Source organism: Piliocolobus tephrosceles, chromosome 17 (genome assembly GCF_002776525.5).
Source record: "Piliocolobus tephrosceles isolate RC106 chromosome 17, ASM277652v3, whole genome shotgun sequence".
NCBI classification, from domain to species: Eukaryota; Metazoa; Chordata; class Mammalia; order Primates; family Cercopithecidae; genus Piliocolobus; species Piliocolobus tephrosceles.
The window spans coordinates 65,745,849-65,763,587 of record NC_045450.1 but is presented as its reverse complement, the minus strand read 5'-3'; the positions used below and the strand labels follow the sequence as shown (position 1 = coordinate 65,763,587).

Genomic DNA, 17,739 nt, shown 5'->3' with positions numbered 1-17,739 from the left:
ATTAGTAAGGCAATAAAACATTTAGAGTTTTTTCTGGAGTTTGTTGAAGAAACTGAATATTGATAGTGTTCTAGCTCAAGTATGGCATAGACAGTGCGGCTTTTACTTATTCGCATAGTTTGGGCCTTGCTCCTTTCAAGCAAGCTGATTTTTAAACGCAGTGCCCCTGAAAACGTCAAGAACACTGACAACCTGAGAGCCATCTCTGTTTGTTTTTTTAGCCTGCCTCTCTGCATATGTAAACTAAAATATCAATGTATCTACTAATAAATACTGTTCCAACAACAGAGAGAATCCTTTGGATTTAAACATTGAAAACAATGTAGTTATCTTCTTGGCCTTAAGAACATTTTACTGGCTAACACTTTGCTGAAGAAACTAGATTAAAATTCATGGCTGGGCGCGATGGCTCACACCTGTAATCCCAGCACTTTGGGAGGCCGATGTGGGTGGATCACCTGAGGCCATGAGTTCAAGACCAGCCTGGCCAACATGGTAAAACTCTGTCTCTATTAAAGATACAAAAAATTAGCTGGGCGTAGTGGCACATGCCTGTAGTCCCAGCCACTCGGGAGGCTGAGGCAGGAGAATTGCTTGAACCCAGAAGGTGGAGGTTGCAGTGAGCTTAGATTGTGCCACTGCACTCCAGCCCGGGCAACAGAGTGAGACTCCATCTCAAAAATAAATAAATACATACATGCATGCATACATATGTACATACGTAAAATTCATGTCATTTAACAAATCAGAGCCATTTAGAAGTTGAGAGTATGAAGGCATATATGTTGTCCCCTCCTAGTTGTCGAATCTAATTAATGCCACTTAAACACGCTTCAGAGGACAACACACATGGATATATTGTGAGAGACAAGGAAAATAAAACTGCATATCACTTCAAAGGCTGCCTCCCTAAACCCCCCAAAGTGATACTGTTATACTGGGAGTCCTTGATTCCAGAGCTCCCAAGATGGTGGCCGGTGGCTTCCAAAATGGTGGTGGGCCGTTTCCAATATGGTGGCAAACCTCCAGTTCTCTGACCTGGGGTTGTCCGCCTCATGGATCCCAAGGAATGGAACCTTGGGCCATGTGGTGAGTGTTATAGCTCTATTAGAAGCTGTGGGTCACGGAAGAGAACCGTGGAACCCAGTGACTAGTGTTCAGCTCGATTAGGATGAACCTGGGCACTTAGCTGTTTGGGAACAATAGGAAGCTTTAGCCTGATCGGGAGCGTTTTTCATGTGTTATATTGAAGAAAAATGTGTATTCTGCTGTATTTTGGAGGAATATTCTGCCAATGTCTGTTAGGTCAATTTGGTCTATTTTGCAGTTTAATGTTGTTGATTTTCTGGATGATTGGTCCATTGCCACAAGTGGAGTGCTGAAATCTCCTATTATTGTTGTATTGCAGTCTATTTCTCCCTATAGATCTAATAATATTTGCTTTATATATTTGGGTGTTCTGGTGTTGGTTGCATATATATTTAAAATTGTTATATTGTTATATAATGACTTTCTTTTTGCAGTTTTGACTTAAAGTCTGTGTTATCTAAGTATAACTCCTTGTGTTCTCCTTTGGTTTCCATTTGCATGGGATAACTTTTTCCGTCCCTCCACATTAGTTTTTGTGTGACGTTGCATGTTAAGTGAGTCTCTTGCAGGCACCATGTAGTTGGATGGTGTTGCAGGTTTTATTTTCTAAATCCATTCAGCCACTCTATATCTTTAACTGGAGAATTTAATCTATTTACATTCAAGGTTATTATTATTATTATTATTATTATTATTATTGTTATTATTAGAGAAAGAGTCTCGCTCTGTTGCCAGGCTGGAGTGCAGTGGTGCAATCCCAGCTCACTGCAACCTCCACCTCCCGGGCTCTAGCGAGTCTCCTGCCTCAGCCTCCTGAGTAGCTGGGATTACAGGCACGTGCCACCACGCCCAGCTAATTTTTGTATTTTTAGTAGAGACAGGGTTTCACCATGTTGGCCAGGATGGTCTCGATCTCTTGACCTTGTGATCCATGCCCCCTTAGCCTCCCAAAGTGCTGAGATTACAGGTATGAGCCACTACACCTAGCCCAAGGTTATTATTGATAGGCAAAGACTTACTCCTGCTATTTGAAAAATTATTTTCTAATGTATATATCCTTTGTTCTTTTCTTCCTCTTTTGTTGTTTTGGTGGTTTTCTGCAGTGCTAAACTTTGATTCCTTTCTCATTTGTGTATTTGAGGTAATTTTTGTTTCTGTGGTTACTAAGGTACTCACATGAAAAATCTTATACATATAATAGACTTTTTAAAGCTGATTAACAACTTTGGTTCTGTACAGATACTCACACAAAATTTTTATTTTTTATTTTTTTTGAGATGGAGTCTCGCTCTGTCGCCCAGGCTGGAGTGCAGTGGCTGGATCTCAGCTCACTGCAAGCTCCGCCTCCCGGGTTTACGCCATTCTCCTGCCTCAGCCTCCCGAGTAGCTGGGACTACAGGCGCTTGCCACCTCGCCTGGCTAGTTTTTTTTGTATTTTTTAGTAGAGACGGGGTTTCACCGTGTTAGCCAGGATGGTCTTGATCTCCTGACCTCGTGATCCACCTGTCTCGGCCTCCCAAAGTGCTGGGATTACAGGCTTGGGCCACCATGCCCGGCCCACACACAAAATATTTTTGCCCTTCCTCCACAATTTAAAATTTTGTCTTAATTTACATCTTTTTATATTGTGTTTTCCTTAACAGTGTATTATAGCTGTAGTTATTCATACTAGAGATCTGAAAGACATATGCCACCATTAGAGTAATGGTGTATTCTGAATTTGATTATGAATTTACCTCTACCAGCGAGTTTCTATACTGTCATATGTTTTCTTATGACACACAAAATGATGAAAGTAATTACCATCCTTTTGCTTTTGGTTGAAGTACTTCCATACCATTTCTTGTAAGGCCAGTCTAGTGGTGATGAATTCCTTCAGCTTTTGCTTGTCTGAAATATACTTTATTTCACTTTCATTTCTAAATGACAGGGTATAGCATTCTTGGGTGGCAGTTTTTTTTTTTTCTTTCAGAACATTGACTATATCATCCCATTCTTTCCTGGGCTTCAAGGTTTCTGCTGAGAAATCTGTTGATAGTATAATGGAGATTCCCTTATATATGATTTGATGCTTTTCTCTTACTGCTTTTAAAACTCTGTGTCTTTGAATTTTTACAGTTTGATTACAATGTGCCTCTGAGAGGACTTCTTTGGGTTGAATCTATTTGGGATTCTTTGAGTGCCATGGATCTGGATGTCCATATATCTCTTCCAGGACTTGGGAATTTTTCAGCTATTATTTCATTAAATAAGCTTTCTGTGCCTTTCTCTATCTCCCTCTGAAAATCTCATAGTGTGAGTATCTGTTAGTGATGTCCCCATAAGTCCTGTCAACTTTCTTCACTCTTTTTCATTCTCTATTTCCTTTGAATGCATTATTTCAAAAGTGCTGTCTTCAAGTTAACAAATTCTTTTTATTTTTTTGACTGGGTGCGGTGGCTCACACCTGTAATCCCAGCACTTTGGGAGGCTGAGGCAGGCAGATCACCAGAGGTCAGGAGTTCAGGACCAGACTAGCCAACATGATGAAACCTCCTCTCTACTAAAAATACAAAAGTTATCCAGGTGTGGTGGTAAACACCTGTAATCGAAGATATTAAGGAGGCTGAGGCATGAGAACCACTTGAACCCAGGAGGTGGAAGTTGCAGTGCACTGAGATGGCACCACTACACTGCAGCCTCGGTGACAGAGGGAGACTCCATCTCAAAAAAAAAGAAAAAAAAAAAGAGGAAGAAAGAAAGAAATTCCTTTTTTTCTGCTTAATCTAGGCTGCTCTTGAAGCTCTCAATTGTATTTTTTATTTCATTCATTAAATTCTTCAGATCAAATATTTCTGTTAATTCTTTTTTAAATATATCTATCTCTCTTGAATTTCTCACTCAGATCAAGAATTATTTTGCTTATCTGTATTCTCTTATGTCTTGCTGAGCTTCCTCAAGATCATTATTTTGAATTCCTTTTCAAGAAATGCATACATTTCTCTCTAACTTTGGGGTTAGTTATTGGAGAATTACTGTGTTTCTTTGTTGGTGTCATATTTGTTTGCTTTTTCATGCTTCTTGTGTTCCTATGTTGATTCCTTTGCAGCTGATGGATCAGCTGCCTTTTCCAGTTCTATAGAGTGGCTTTCATAGGGAAAGGCTTTAACGTGCAGATGGGGCCTAAGGATCAGTTGAGTAAGGCACATTGGCTTTGGTTCTGCATGGGTACAGTAGTAGTGTGATCTTCATGCAGGTTCTTCAGCTGTAATCAATGTCAGCAATGCCTGCAAGTGCCTCAATGGCCTAGGCTGCAGGAGACTGTGTGACTGGCATATCGGGTTGAGTGGGGCTCCTTTATGGATGGAGTATCAGGCTTTTTGCATGCTGAGGGATGCTGGGCTGGTCCACTGGCTTGAGCTTGGCTTCCCCGCTGAGCAAGACTTCCTGTTCCTTTGGAGGCAGGGCACTGCATGGGCTTGGGTGCTAGGGTCATGGCTGTTCTGCTAGGCCTAGGTTCTGAGTAGTTGAGTTCAGGACTGTGCTGCCTCTAGGATGGGTAAGATGGAGCACCTCTTGGGCAGCTTGTTCCCAAGGAGTAGGGAGCTGCAGTACCTCAGCTGGGGGATGCTGTACTACTGTGTGTGAGATGGTACAGTGACAGCAGAGTCTCAGGGATGGAGAGATGCAGTGGTTACTGTCCCCTAGAGCAGTGGGTCCAGTTTGAAAATGATGCTATGCTGTAGCAGCTTGGGTCACAATGTGGGCTTCTTCTCTGCAGTAACACGGCCATGTAAATTTGAGGCAGCTTTCTAAACTGGGCTCAGGGCCTGAGAGAACTGCAGGATTCCCCAGCAGAAAAGACTACAGGTGTCTGTGGTGGAAATGGGACCTGTTGGTGACCTTCTGCCTTTTTTTTCCCCCGGACAGAAATCCATCTTGGTTCTGAGCTGATCCTGACTGGGGAGATGGGGTGGCAGAGCAGGGTGTTTCACTTCCTTCTCTCTGTGGCCATCCTGAGTCTCTGTTTGCCACAGGTTCTCCACCACTCCCCTGACATACTGCAGCATTTTCTTTTTTTTGATGGAGTCTCGCTCTGTTGCCCAGACTGGAGTCCAGTGGCATGATCTCGGCTCACTGCAAGCTCCACCTCCCAGGTTCACGTCATTCTCCTGCCTCAGCCTCCTGAGTAGCTGGGACTACAGGTGCCCGCTACCACACCTGGCTAATTTTTTTTTATTTTTAGTAGAGACGGGGTTTCACTGTGTTAGCCAGGATGGTCTCGATCTCCTGACCTCGTGATTGGCCCACCTCAGCCTCCCAAAGTGTTGGGATTACGGGTGTGAGCCACCATGCCTGGCCTACTCCAGCATTTTTTTTTTTTTTTTGAGACAGAGTCTCACTCTGCCACCCAGGATGGAGTACAGTGGTGCAGTCTTGGCTCACTGCAACCTCTGCCTCCCAGGTTCAAGTGATTCTCCTCCCTCAGCCTCCCGAGTAGCTGGGATTACAGGCGCATACCACCACGCTTGGCTAATTATTGTATTTTTAGTAGAGATGGGGTTTCACCATGTTGGCCAGGCCGGTCTCGAACTCCTGTTCTCAGGTGATCCATCCACCTCAGCCTCCTAAAGTGCTGGGATTACAGGCGTGAGCCATCGTGCCAGGCCTCATTTTCTTTTAGATACTGTAGTCAAAATGTATTTTACTCATTCTTTTGGTCCTTTTCTGTGGATGCAACAAGCATTAGGGACCTATAGTCAGCCATCCGGCTGGTATTACCTGGAGTGTCTTTTCTTTCTTTCTTTTTCTTTTTTTGAGACGGAGTCTCGCTCTGTCACCCAGGCTGGAGTACAGTGGCCGGATCTCAGCTCCGCCTCCCGGGTTTACGCCATTCTCCTGCCTCAGCCTCCCAAGTAGCTGGGACTACAGGTGCCCGCCACGTCGCCCGGCTAGTTTTTTGTATTTTTAGTAGAGATGGGGTTTCACCTTGTTAGCCAGGATGGTCTCGATCTCCTGACCTTGTGATCCGCCCGCCTCGGCCTCCCGAAGTGCTGGGATTACAGGCCTGAGCCACCGCGCCCGGCCTGGAGTGTCTTTTCTAGGAAAATTGTTAGCATATTTTCATGAACAAAAGAAAAACAATGAAAAGAACTGGGTATGATGAAATAAAATCATTTTATCATATCATATGGCTTAGTCAGAAGACAATGAATGTGAAAACTTAAGGCAATAAAATAAGTCATGAGTAGGTTCAAGAATTCACAAAAAAGGTACAATTCTGGCTTCTCTTTAATCACTAAATTTCAGTTTTTACAAATAATTCAGGTTCAGGTTTTGAGGGGAAACAGTTCTTGTGTTATTACATGCTCAGTTTTTTCTATAAATAACTCTATTGGCTGGATTTACAAACATTGTCACAGAAACAAAAAATTTTTTAAGCCATAGATCACTCCATTTATATTTACAAAAAAGCCATAAACATGCATTTCTCCTTTATTAGGAGGACTTAAATAGAAGCTTGAATATTAAGGCAGTGATGATTCTAAAACATAATGAAATTCTAAGTTAAGGCTTTATGTTTGTTTTGAAACCCACACTCATAGGCAACTGTGACCAAAGCAAAATCTCACCTACTAGGTTGAGTTCATCTGCCCAAGGTATGTTATTTATCCATTACCAACACTTCTTTTGTATCAAATGTATGGGATAGGAATTAGTAGCAAAACCATCAATTTACTTTAATGAATCAATAGTCCCCTTACTAGGTTTTGAGGATTTAGCTTTCAATAACACAAGCATGTGCCACAGAAAAGAGCATTTGTGTGTATGTGTGTGTATGTGTGTGAATGTGGCGAACTTACAGGCTGCACTGATTCCTACTTGACTGGAAATTAGCCAACAATTAAGAATCCAAGATCTCCTAAAGACAGAAAATCCCCAAAGTATACTTGATCATGCTCCCACCTCAAAACACAGAAAGCGTTCTTGATTATTGAAGCAACAGGTCTTCACCTTCTTTGTTTTCTTTGAAGACTGTTTGGTATTATTCTCTTAAAAAAATGCAGAATACCGTATTTTAGGTGAATCTATCCTATAATTGCTAGCCTCAAGGCACAAGTAATATCCTTGCTAGATATCTTTTCTTATTCAAGGAAAAGATAAAGAATGGTGGATGGAAGGAAATTCACTTTAAAATAATTGTAGATTGCACTGCTGCCCTATCAAGCTTAGTAGAAGTGCGAAGTATTGAAACCTAATGGGGGATGCCCCTTTCCCACTTTCCTTCTTGCTTTTGAGTGACAAAACTCAGATCCAGCCTGTGGGTGCACTTTGGGAAACAGCTCCAGAGCCCCCAGCTCTGGCCTACTGTGGCGAGCAGAAAGGATCTTCACAGGGCACACCCCAAGATGAGGTCATAGGCATGTTTCCCTAACTCCCTGTTCCCATGGTTTGGATAACCTACCCTTATTTAGCAGGAACACTACACTAGGTGCTTGCTGCTGGGTTTTGTTTGTTAAATTTTGAGACAGGGTCTTGCCCTGTTACCCAGGTTGGAGTATAGTGCCATGATCATGGCTCATGGCAGCCCCAACCTCCTCAAGTGATCCTCTCACCTCAGCCTCCCAAGTAGCTGGGATCACAGGCACATGCCACTATGCCTGGCGAATTAAAAACAAAAAAAAATTTCCAGAGACACGGTCTCCCTATGTTGCCCAAGCTGGTGTTGAACTCCTGGGCTCAAGTGATCCTTCTGCTTTGCCCTCCCAAAGTGCTGGGATTACAGGGGTAAGCCACCACACCTGGTCCGTTGCTGTTTCCCTAGCTGATAATTTTACATCAATAAACCTCTTGTGTGTAAAGTGCTATACACTTGTATGCTGGTATCAGTAGTTCATGTAGGGAAGAGGTGACACTGATTACATGAAAACTGCTTCAAAGCTAAACAGAGTTGTAGTTTTCCTTGGTGTCTTTAAATCAGAAAAGAGGCGTCAAAGCTGACAAAGGTGCAGGCAGCAGAAGTCTAAGAGTACGGAAGCACCACTGCTTAAATCCTACGGTGGCAGCATCCCGTTTCTTTAGTGATTAGTAACAGGAATCAGGAATTTCTAACAAGCACTGCCAAAGATATTGTAGGTGCAATTTAAGTATATCGCACTTTGACTAAAATGTTTTGAAGATTTGAGAAATTTGTACCCTTGAACCTGGTAAGCCGGGCTTCAGCTAAATGGCTATAGGTTTTAAAGGTATGAAATACATTTTTTTAACATGGAAAGACTAGCTGTGAAAAGGCAAATGTAGGCAACACAAAAACAATTTAGATCAACATCTCAAACTTTATAATACACTCACATTTATACACAAATTTCTGTTTACAAGTTCAAAAGGCAAAGAATCGCAAAGAAGCTAAGCAACTGCATCATCAACTACATTCAATCGAATTAATACTGTTGTCCCCAGTCCATAGTTTTAATCCAGAGGAAATGGTAGATGCTGTCTCACACACGGACTCCACTGTTAGTTTTAGAAGTTGGAGACTGTGTGTGGTTCCGCAGAAGTCTGGGTTTCTACAGAGCTGAACTGAGACTCCATCGTGTTCCAGGCCAGATCAGCCAGAAGAAAGTCATCCATTGCTGTTTGAGTTTCGTTGCTGGTGAAGAACAAGCTCCCCAGGGTCTCAAACCCAGAACTCATGGTCTGTGTTTCTGTACTATTCAACTGAACTTTGCTTTCTAGAGCAGGTATATTTTTAGCAGTAGAGATTCCTTCAGTTTGGGTCTCTGTGTCAGATGAATCGGTACTCATGGAAAAGCTGGAGTGTTTCAGAATACTTCCTAGAGGAAGATGAGGGCTACTGTCTAAGAAAAAGTTTAAGTCTGTCTGTGTCTGTGTGTCAAACATCTCAAGGCCTAAGAAGTTAGAATTTCCCCTACACCCATAGGACTGAGCAGAGGTATCTGCGAGTAAGAAGTCCGTTTGAGTCTCTATGTCCAGTGACTCCAAAACTGGCTCGGTGTTCATGGTGCTAAGTTCACTCTCTTCAGTTTGAGTCTGGATATTTGAGGCTGAAAAGAACTCTTCAATATCAAAATCGATTCCAGGGTTCTGGGCTGGGCCAGATGGGAGCTGGGTGTCAGGTCCAGGATTTGTGTCAGACAAAAGACTACGATGATCCAATGTCTGAGCAGGTAGATTACTTGACAAGATGTTTTCCAAATCACTTAATAAATCTATGGTTTGGGTCTGATTATCTGTCATGTTCTGTGAAGGAAGCATACTATTCTGTGCACTGAAGTTTATAATTGGTGCAGATTTCTCAATATCTTGATTTAAAGCCTTAGGCTCATTCTGAGGTAACAAACTATGAGTTACTGTCTCTGCTACTAAATTGTTACTTATAATGTTACCCGTAGCAACATTATATGATGAATGAACACTCTCAAAAATGTCTCCGCACATTCCAGCTTGGTCCATCTGTACATGGTCATCTGTTGGACTTTGTATCCCACTGGTTTGAGTTTCTCTGGAGACCCCACCTGACTGGAAACAGGTGTCCATAAATGCATCAGTCTGAGCAGCTATAGATGAAGTTACCTTAGAGCTGGGCAAAAATGTCTGAGTGTGAACACTAATGGGAAGAGACACTTGAGAATCAAACGACAAATCAGTTTGAGAACAAGACGACACAGAGGAATCAGCGGTGGCCCACTGTGCAGAAGGTATAAAGTTTTGTGAGGCATAAGACAGATCTGTCTGCACGTTGATTGAAGAAATGCTGTTCTTTTGACATGTGTTCCCCAGTTCTTGTAAAGGATTAGATGGACTTTTACCCAAGTTCACTTGAACACCAGTACTTATTGGCTCAACAGCAACAGGATTAGCAATTTTGAAAAGAGGTAGGCTCTCCTTAAGAGAGCAAGCCTCTGAATCTAGGCCGAGGATCAGGGTTCCTACTGACAAGGGTAGTAAGTGCACAGCTCCTGTGGCAGAGCCCTGATCAACACCTAACACCGCAGGCTGGGCTGAGGAGTCGGCTGTAGGCACAAAGACAGGCATGAGAGAAAACTGCATCACGGGTAGTTTAACCAACGCCACTTTGGGCTTTGGTAAAAGCAACTTCTGAGGATATCTCGGTGGTGTTGTAAGAGTCTGCTTGTCAGTGTTAGAGCCACAAGAGTCTTCAAAAGATGGTTCTAGTTTTACTTCTGAAGCTTCTAGTTCTTGAGTGTCTGGTCTAGGGATTGGTTGGTTGTTCAATGATTCAATGGTCTTGTTGGATAACTTCTGGTTTTGTACACAGTTTTCCATTTTCCTTTTCTTACTAGGTGGGTCCCTGAAAACAATGACAGAGCAAAAAGAAAACCTTAAAATACAACTTTCTTTGACCATGACACCTATCCTCACTGACAAATGTCATTTCCTCCCTCTACAGCAGAGGTCATATTCAACCCAGACAAGACAAATCCCTTCTTTCGCAACTCTGGGAGTTGGTCCTATTATGGCAGGTGAACTTTCAGAAACATGCAAACAGAAAAGGAGGGAGCATACCTTTTTTTTTTTGTTAAGATCTAAGTACTAGAACTCAACTCAGATCTTTAAGCCAAAAGAAGCTAAAAGACTTACATAATGCAAGTTTTATCATTTCTAAGGCAGGAAGCTATCACACTAAATGAAAATTTGACCTTTAAATGAAGTAGTTTCATGATAAAATTTATTCATTGGCAGTTTGGTTCCCTCTAATAGAAAATTCTAGAAGCTGAGATTTTCAAATGGAAATAACAACGGACTCTCAAAGAGGGTTAGCAGAAAAAATAGGGGAAAAAACTGAGTCAAGATTTCAGGCCCAGACATGGGTCATTTGCAAGACCTGCTTCCATTTTCAAAAGCTTCCTTCTTCGACGTCACACACTTTCTAAGCCTTTTTTCTTCCCACACCACTGGCTCTCCAGGATGTTTCATCTGAAATGCTTCGCATAGCTACTAACTTTTGTGCCATCATTTCTTTCCCTTCACCTGTGTTCTGCAGGGATCTCGTGGCCCGTTCGGTAGATGTGAGATTGCAATGCTGTTCTACTGGCGTAGGGGCAGCCGCATGTGCACCGAAAGGTCTTGCCACAGTCCTCTGTGTGTCTTTTCAGGTCCCATTCTGTACCATATGAATTATTGCACTTACTACATTTGTGCTTCTTCTCAGCATGTATTTTCATAAAGTGCTAGGAAGAACACAGAAGGGATTCAGATGAAAAACAGCAACTGGTCAAAACATTTCAGAAACCATCATCTACCCAAATTAATAATGATTTTACACTGTTAATATAAATAACATATAAAATACAGCAGTCCAAGTCAAAAGAATGTAAAAGCAGGCACACTGCAGTTAAAATTATATATATGCCTCTTCCTGTTGCTTGGCTTTGTGAAAAGTGAGGGGATTGTTCTGGAAACAACTATGGTCCCCAGCATTTACACTCTCATCTGTAAGTGCTGTGGGCGGGGAAAAAAATGTCTTTCCAACGCTCTTCTCGGACACCCACCAGCAGACCCTCGGGGGAACATTTCAGATGCCAATCTCTTCCAGTTCTGAATCACCTCTTGTCCCAGTCACTGGGGCCCTCCCTCCTCTTAAGATTGCGGCTTCCAAAACTATTCTTTTCCTGGATTCTGCAGGTTCTTATTCCCCTGGGAAGAACAGTTCCTTTGTGCCTTTGCTCTCGGCCCTCGGAGGTATGCAGACTCACAGAGGAAATCTGTGGGCAAACATGTTCTCATTCTTTGCTGAACTGGTTTACTCTCTCTCTATTTTAACTCACTTCTAGACATATTCCCTCCAGACCAAGCCGCTTTTCCTTCCACTTGTGTGACAGCATACTCAGGTTTATACCAACTGGGAGACACGCAGGCATCTCCTCTCACAAGCAGCTGTCTACTCGATTCTGTAGTTATGTCTGCTAAGTAATCAGAATCACAATAGCTTTATAGCCTCTGTATCTCATCCTCAGAGAAGTATATAGTACCTGTTTTACGAGAGAAAACTGAGAAAATGGTCTGTCAGGGCCTCTGGGGCAGCCTTCAATTGGACAACAGTAGAATTTCGGTACAGTTTTCAAATCTTTTCTTATTGTTGGATTGACTATGCCATCCTGCAAAACGAAAATTACTTTAAATAATTATTTCAAAAAACCAACACAACAGGCTGGAACGGAAACAGAATGACTGAAAACGAGCACATTTTGTGAAATACTTTTAGTTAACTTATAATTTTTCCATCTAGTGTTAGCGGTAAGAGAAAAAGACAATGAGTAGATTAAATGAAGTGTGGTGAGAATACTAAGCAAGACTCTCAAATCCTGCATTCATTTGACCGTAATTGAACTCCTCTTAGTCAATTTATATTCCAGGGAGATGTCCCCCTTGTATGTTCCTAGGCTGTGAAATGCTCCATAAAACCACGGATTAGGATCACTACAAGATTCCTGCTCATTTCGAAGACACTGTCAGTGATACTCGGTAATCCTTTCATTATCCCTTCCAACCTCCCTCATGCTCCCCCGTAGTGTGTGCTCTCATCGTTGAATGCCTTTTACTATCTCCTGTCCTCTTCTTTCTCAGTGCCCCTTTGTCCAAGTCCTCCTATTTAAGTGGATTTTGTCATTAGCCTCTTAATCTAATTACTAGACCTTCAGCCTCTTTTTCACTCATACTTTATCAGATTCACCTTTCTCAAGTACAGCTTCGATCATGTCATTACCTCCCTCAAACGTTGTCAGCAGCACCCCCGTACCGTTCAAGTCCTAACTTCTTGAGCCTGGGATACTCGAAGTCCCTTACTCCATAGCTTCAAACTACTTTGTCTTCTCTCATTACTTCATGACACCTAAGAGCATGCGTTCTAATGCCCCACACCTTTTCATGGGCAGGGATTCATTTGTATCTTCTGTTGCCTTTGGGAATGTTTTGAACAGAATAAATGTTCAATAAAAACTGGTAGTATTATACTGAATCTCTTCAGGTGGCCATCTAAGCCCAAACTATCATGCTTGGGGAAGAGACCACTAAAGACAGTCAAAGTGGATGTTAATAACCTCACTGTCATGGCAACAAGCTGACACTGTCCATGCCCCTGCTTTCCGAGAGCCAACACCCCACCACTCGCCAGCACAGCAGCCTCCTCCCACCCCCACCCGCTGCTTTTGGGGCCTTCTTCCCATTTTTGTCCTCAGAGAATAAGCTCAAGGGTAGGATGGCTGAGATGCGAAATGGCAATGGCACGATAAAATGGAAGTTCAGTGAGAAAGTGGTGTTTTTATTCTGAAGTTCTATATACTTTCAAGACTAAAATGCAGTAGACTTTTTGTACTGTATCTTTTGTGCACACAACTGAATAAAGAACCTATGAGAGGAAACAATCCAGTAACAAGACAGAAAGAAAATACACAAGAGGAAAAGGAACACACAGTTGAAGAGTAGAGGGTGAAAAGAAAGGATTGTAAGAACTATAGCAAAAACTAGGAAAAACTGTCTTTCCAGCTACTCTAGTACCACCTGACTGCCTTCCGAGAAAGCATCCAAGAAGGAAGCGGTTTGCTTTGTCATCTTATTCTAAATTTAAAATTAGAAATCTTTGCACAGTATAGTCTATAGAGCAACTTGGAACCTTTCCTTTCCTTAAAAAATTTCTGGCAAATCATTAAAAGCAAACCTCTGGACTAAAAATAACACAAAATCCTCTAAGCCATGTTTTACAAATATAAATGTTGCTTGATAAGAGGTTAAGTGCCCGCCTGTCCCCTCCACTGCTTTCATACCCAAGGAACAAAAGAATCTCCAGCAATAAAATGTACATTTACTTCTATTCTTCCTGCCCCTGAATCCTCAGAGCTTTCATTTCTCCATGAATCCCACCGTACACAAGGCTGGGCTAGATTTCTGGATTTCCTTACGGACATGGAATATGGCCATATACCTTAGGCACGCACATCAAACCAGAAGGCAGCACATACTCTACAGCTTGCAATCCAGTTCCTCATTCTCACCCATCCTCGTTCTGAAGGGATTGCTCATCATTTATGTTAAGAAGGGAAGATTTGGTTGCGGGTGGGGTGTTTTGGGAAGAAAGATTAGAATAAAATAAGAACCACACAGCAACTAGTGGGGAGAGGAAGAAAATATAATCTAGAAAATATATAAACAATGAAAGAAATTATGCAAGCAGCTGTAACCGAGACTGAAAATTTCCACTGCCTATAAGAAAACCTGCCAATGAGATACTCCGGGCAGAATGTAGGTGGAGTCTCTGGTCAACACAGCTCTTAAAACCTAAGATAGCTTCCCAGACAGCCTTCCTCCCGGTTCCTTGTCCTTACCTCTCCCTCCTTCCAGTACTTTGAAAACAGGTATCAACAATAATGTTTGAGGCCTGGCGCAGCGGCTCACTCCTGTAATCCCAGTACTTTGGGAGGCTGAAGCAGGCGGGTCACTTGAGGTCAGAAGTTCAAGACCAGCCTGAGCAACATGGCGAAACCCTGTCTCTACTAATAAAACAAAAATTAGTTGGGCGTGGTGGAGCATGCCTGTAGTCCCAACTACTCAGGAGGCTGACGCAAGAGAATTGCTTGAACCCGAGAGGCAGAAGTTGCAGTGAGCCAAGATCATGCCACTGCACTCCAGTCTGGGTGACAGAGTGGGACTATCTCAAACAAACAAAAAAAGAACAATGTTTGAGGCAGGGTATGGTGGCGGAGCCTATAGTCAGCTACTGGGGAGGCTAAAGCAGGAGGATCACTTGAGATCAAGCGTCTGACAGCAACCTGGGTAACAGAGCAAGACCCGCAAGAGCCTTCTAGGTAGTAACCAGACTGAGGGTACGGATCACCATACTGGGCACCATCATATAGATGGCTATTGTGTCACACAGACCACCTTCATTAAAGGAAGACACCAAGACAGCAGCTGCTCAGGGGCCACTGGGCACTGTGGTTAGAAAGCCAGGACAAGACAGGAAAGTCAGTCTGTTTGTCAAGAAAAAAAGTGATGGATCTGGTGAGGTATAATTCCTGCTTAAAAAAAAAAAAAGTTTTCCCTGGCTGGGCGTAGTGGCTCACACCTGTAATCCCAGCCCTTTGGGAGGCTGACGCGGGTGGATCATTTGTGGTCAGGAGTTCAAGACCAGCCTGGCCAACATGGTGAAACCCCATCTCTACTGAAAATACAAAAATTAGCTGGGCATCGTGGTATGCACCTGTAATCTCAGCTACCAGGCAGGCTGAGGCAGGAGACTTGCTTGAACCTGGGAGGCGGAAGTTGCAGTGATCCAAGATCGCACCACTGCACTCCAGCCTGGGCGACAGAGTGAGACTGTCTCAAACAAAACAAAACAAAAAACCCAACATAATTAGAAACAAACCTACTGTATACTAACCAGTCCTGAAAAGTAAATGGTATCTTTATGTTCAACAGATGTTTACCAGGGTTTTTAAACAGCTAGAGCTCCTAACAGCAAGTCCACAGAAACGAACAACAGAAACTATTAAGAAAGAGTTCATTCTAAGTTATGATTAAATAAAGGATTTAGGTTGGGCACAGTGGCTCACACCTGGAATCCCAGCACTTTGAGAGGCCGAAGTGGGTGGATCACCTGAGGGTCAGGAGTTCGATACCAGGCTGGCTATCGTGGTGAAACCTGTCTCTACTAAAAATACAAAACAAAATTAGCAGAGTGTGGTGGCAGGTGCCTGTAATCCCAGCTACTAGGGAGGCTGAAGCAGGAGAATTGCTTGTACCCAGGAGGTGGAGGTTACAGTGAGCTGAGATGGCGCCATTGCACTCCAGCCTGGGTGATGGAGTGAGACTCTGTCTCAAAAACAAACAAAAAACCACAAAAACAAGAGGGAAAAAAAGGATTTAGTTACAATTTAGTATGAAAACAAAACAATAGGTTGAAAGCCATTCCCAGAGTTATACTTGTGTGCTGAAAAAAATGTAGAGCTTTTCAGTCCAACAATTCAGCCCTACCTGCAGGGTCTTCCTCAGCATACCTCAAGTACATTTCCTGACTGGCTCCCTGATCTTCATTTGAGAACGTTGTTGTACCTCAGTTTAGATGGTGGTAAGAGCAGATCACCCTTCATTGGCGACACATCTGTCCTACTAGAGACTACAACCTCAGAGTTTTCTGCTGTGAAATTCTTATCAGAAGCCTGACTATGGGCAGACAGAACATGCAATACTCTGGGTACTCTAAATGTACTCCTGATCATCAAAAGCTACATATTCGCAGAACTGCTTTCAATGACTTGAGCTTTTGAATTATGTCACTGCTGGCCTAGAGTGGTGGAAGGAAACTTGCCATTGTAATGACTGAGAGATTATGACTTAATAGGTCTGGGGTGGGGCTGGACATCTGGATTTTTAATAAGCTTGTCACAGATGTGTCCCGGGGTTGAAAATGACTGCCCCGTTTTGCATAACACGGAGGGTTGTTCAGACTATTGTCATGGTGTATTTACTGTGTCCCCCTCTTAAAGAAGAGCCACGGGGGCAATTTCCCTTAGGTCTCAATCCTGAGCTGATCTTACCAACACCGTGAAACTGACTGATGGTGTTTAGAGGCAAACTTACCACCCCTTTAAAACATTTTTTTATTCTTAATCGACACACAGTAATTCTTCCCACTGATGGGGTGCAGTGTGCAGCATGGATGCACATATACATTGCATAGTGATCAAGTCAAAGTATTTAACGTATCCTTGACCTCAAACGTATTGTCTCTTGGTGGAGAGAACATTTAAAACCCTCTCTTCTAGTTATTTTGGCACATACAGTCCACTGGGCAGGACCTAAGGGCGGAATTGTGGGTGTGGTGGCAAGCACAGGGCTTCAGAACCAGAGGCCCCGGTTTAAAGCCCCGCATCACCTAGGCTGTTGCATAATCTGTTTCTCATTAATATAATGAAGACGATGCGTCCGTCGCCAAACTGCCGTGAGAAGTCACGGGCAAAAACGTGTAAAATGCCTGGGCCGGCGCCCGGCACAACACTCGGGGCCAAGGAACCAGGGAAACGGCGCGTGTGGCAGACCCGGGGCTCCCGGCTCCTCCTCCCCGCCAGAGGCCGCACCTGCGGGGACCGTCGCGAGGGTTAGACAGCCGCGTCCGGCCGGGGCGGGCAGAGGCCGGCTGGGCAGCGGCGGCGCGCAGGGGGCTCGTCCCTCCGAGGCCGGGTTCGCGCGCCGGCGCCGGGCGCTTTGTTGGAGCCAGGCCCGGCCGCCCGGGCCGCCGGCCGCCGGCCGCGTCGGGCTCACCTGCAGGCGGTGGCTCTTGACCAGGTGCATGTTGAGCGCGGGGCTATTGGGCAGGATCTTGCCGCAGCCGCGCACGGTGCACAGGATGTTGGTCCGCACGGCCCGGGACAGCTCACTCACCGACGGCTGGATCAGCTCCCCAGCCGGCGGCGCGGGGGCCGCGGGCTGCTGTGTCGCCCCCGCGGGCCGCGGCCGGCTGCCCCTCAGTCGGGGTCCCGGGGGCACCCACGGGCCCGAGGCGGCGGCGGCGGCTCCTCTCGTGGCCACTGGGACGGCCCCGGCACCCGCCGCCAGAGCCGCTGACCCCGCCGCCGCCGCCTCCGAGGCCGCCATGGTTCCCGCACGGCCGCGGGGCCCAGCTCGCAGGCCCCG

General features: G+C 44.2%; 1 protein-coding gene across 3 annotated transcripts; it reads right to left on the bottom strand.

Moving 5' to 3' along the window:
• Window positions 1-6,342: 6,342 nt before the first annotated feature.
• ATMIN (ATM interactor) lies at window positions 6,343-17,739 on the bottom strand. 3 transcript variants are annotated; one of them, XM_023226817.1, is made up of 4 exons: window positions 17,368-17,739; window positions 12,084-12,209; window positions 11,083-11,282; window positions 6,343-10,402 (listed from the first exon to the last, which is right to left on the bottom strand). In XM_023226817.1, the coding sequence occupies exons 1-4, from the start codon at window positions 17,698-17,700 to the stop codon at window positions 8,593-8,595; spliced, it is 2,469 nt and encodes an 822-aa protein (XP_023082585.1). In that variant the 5' UTR covers window positions 17,701-17,739; the 3' UTR covers window positions 6,343-8,592. The 3 variants fall into 3 exon arrangements, with proteins under 3 accessions (XP_023082585.1, XP_023082587.1, XP_023082586.1); XM_023226819.2 differs by lacking the exon at window positions 17,368-17,739 and adding an exon at window positions 17,184-17,338; XM_023226818.2 differs by lacking the exon at window positions 17,368-17,739 and adding an exon at window positions 14,433-14,580.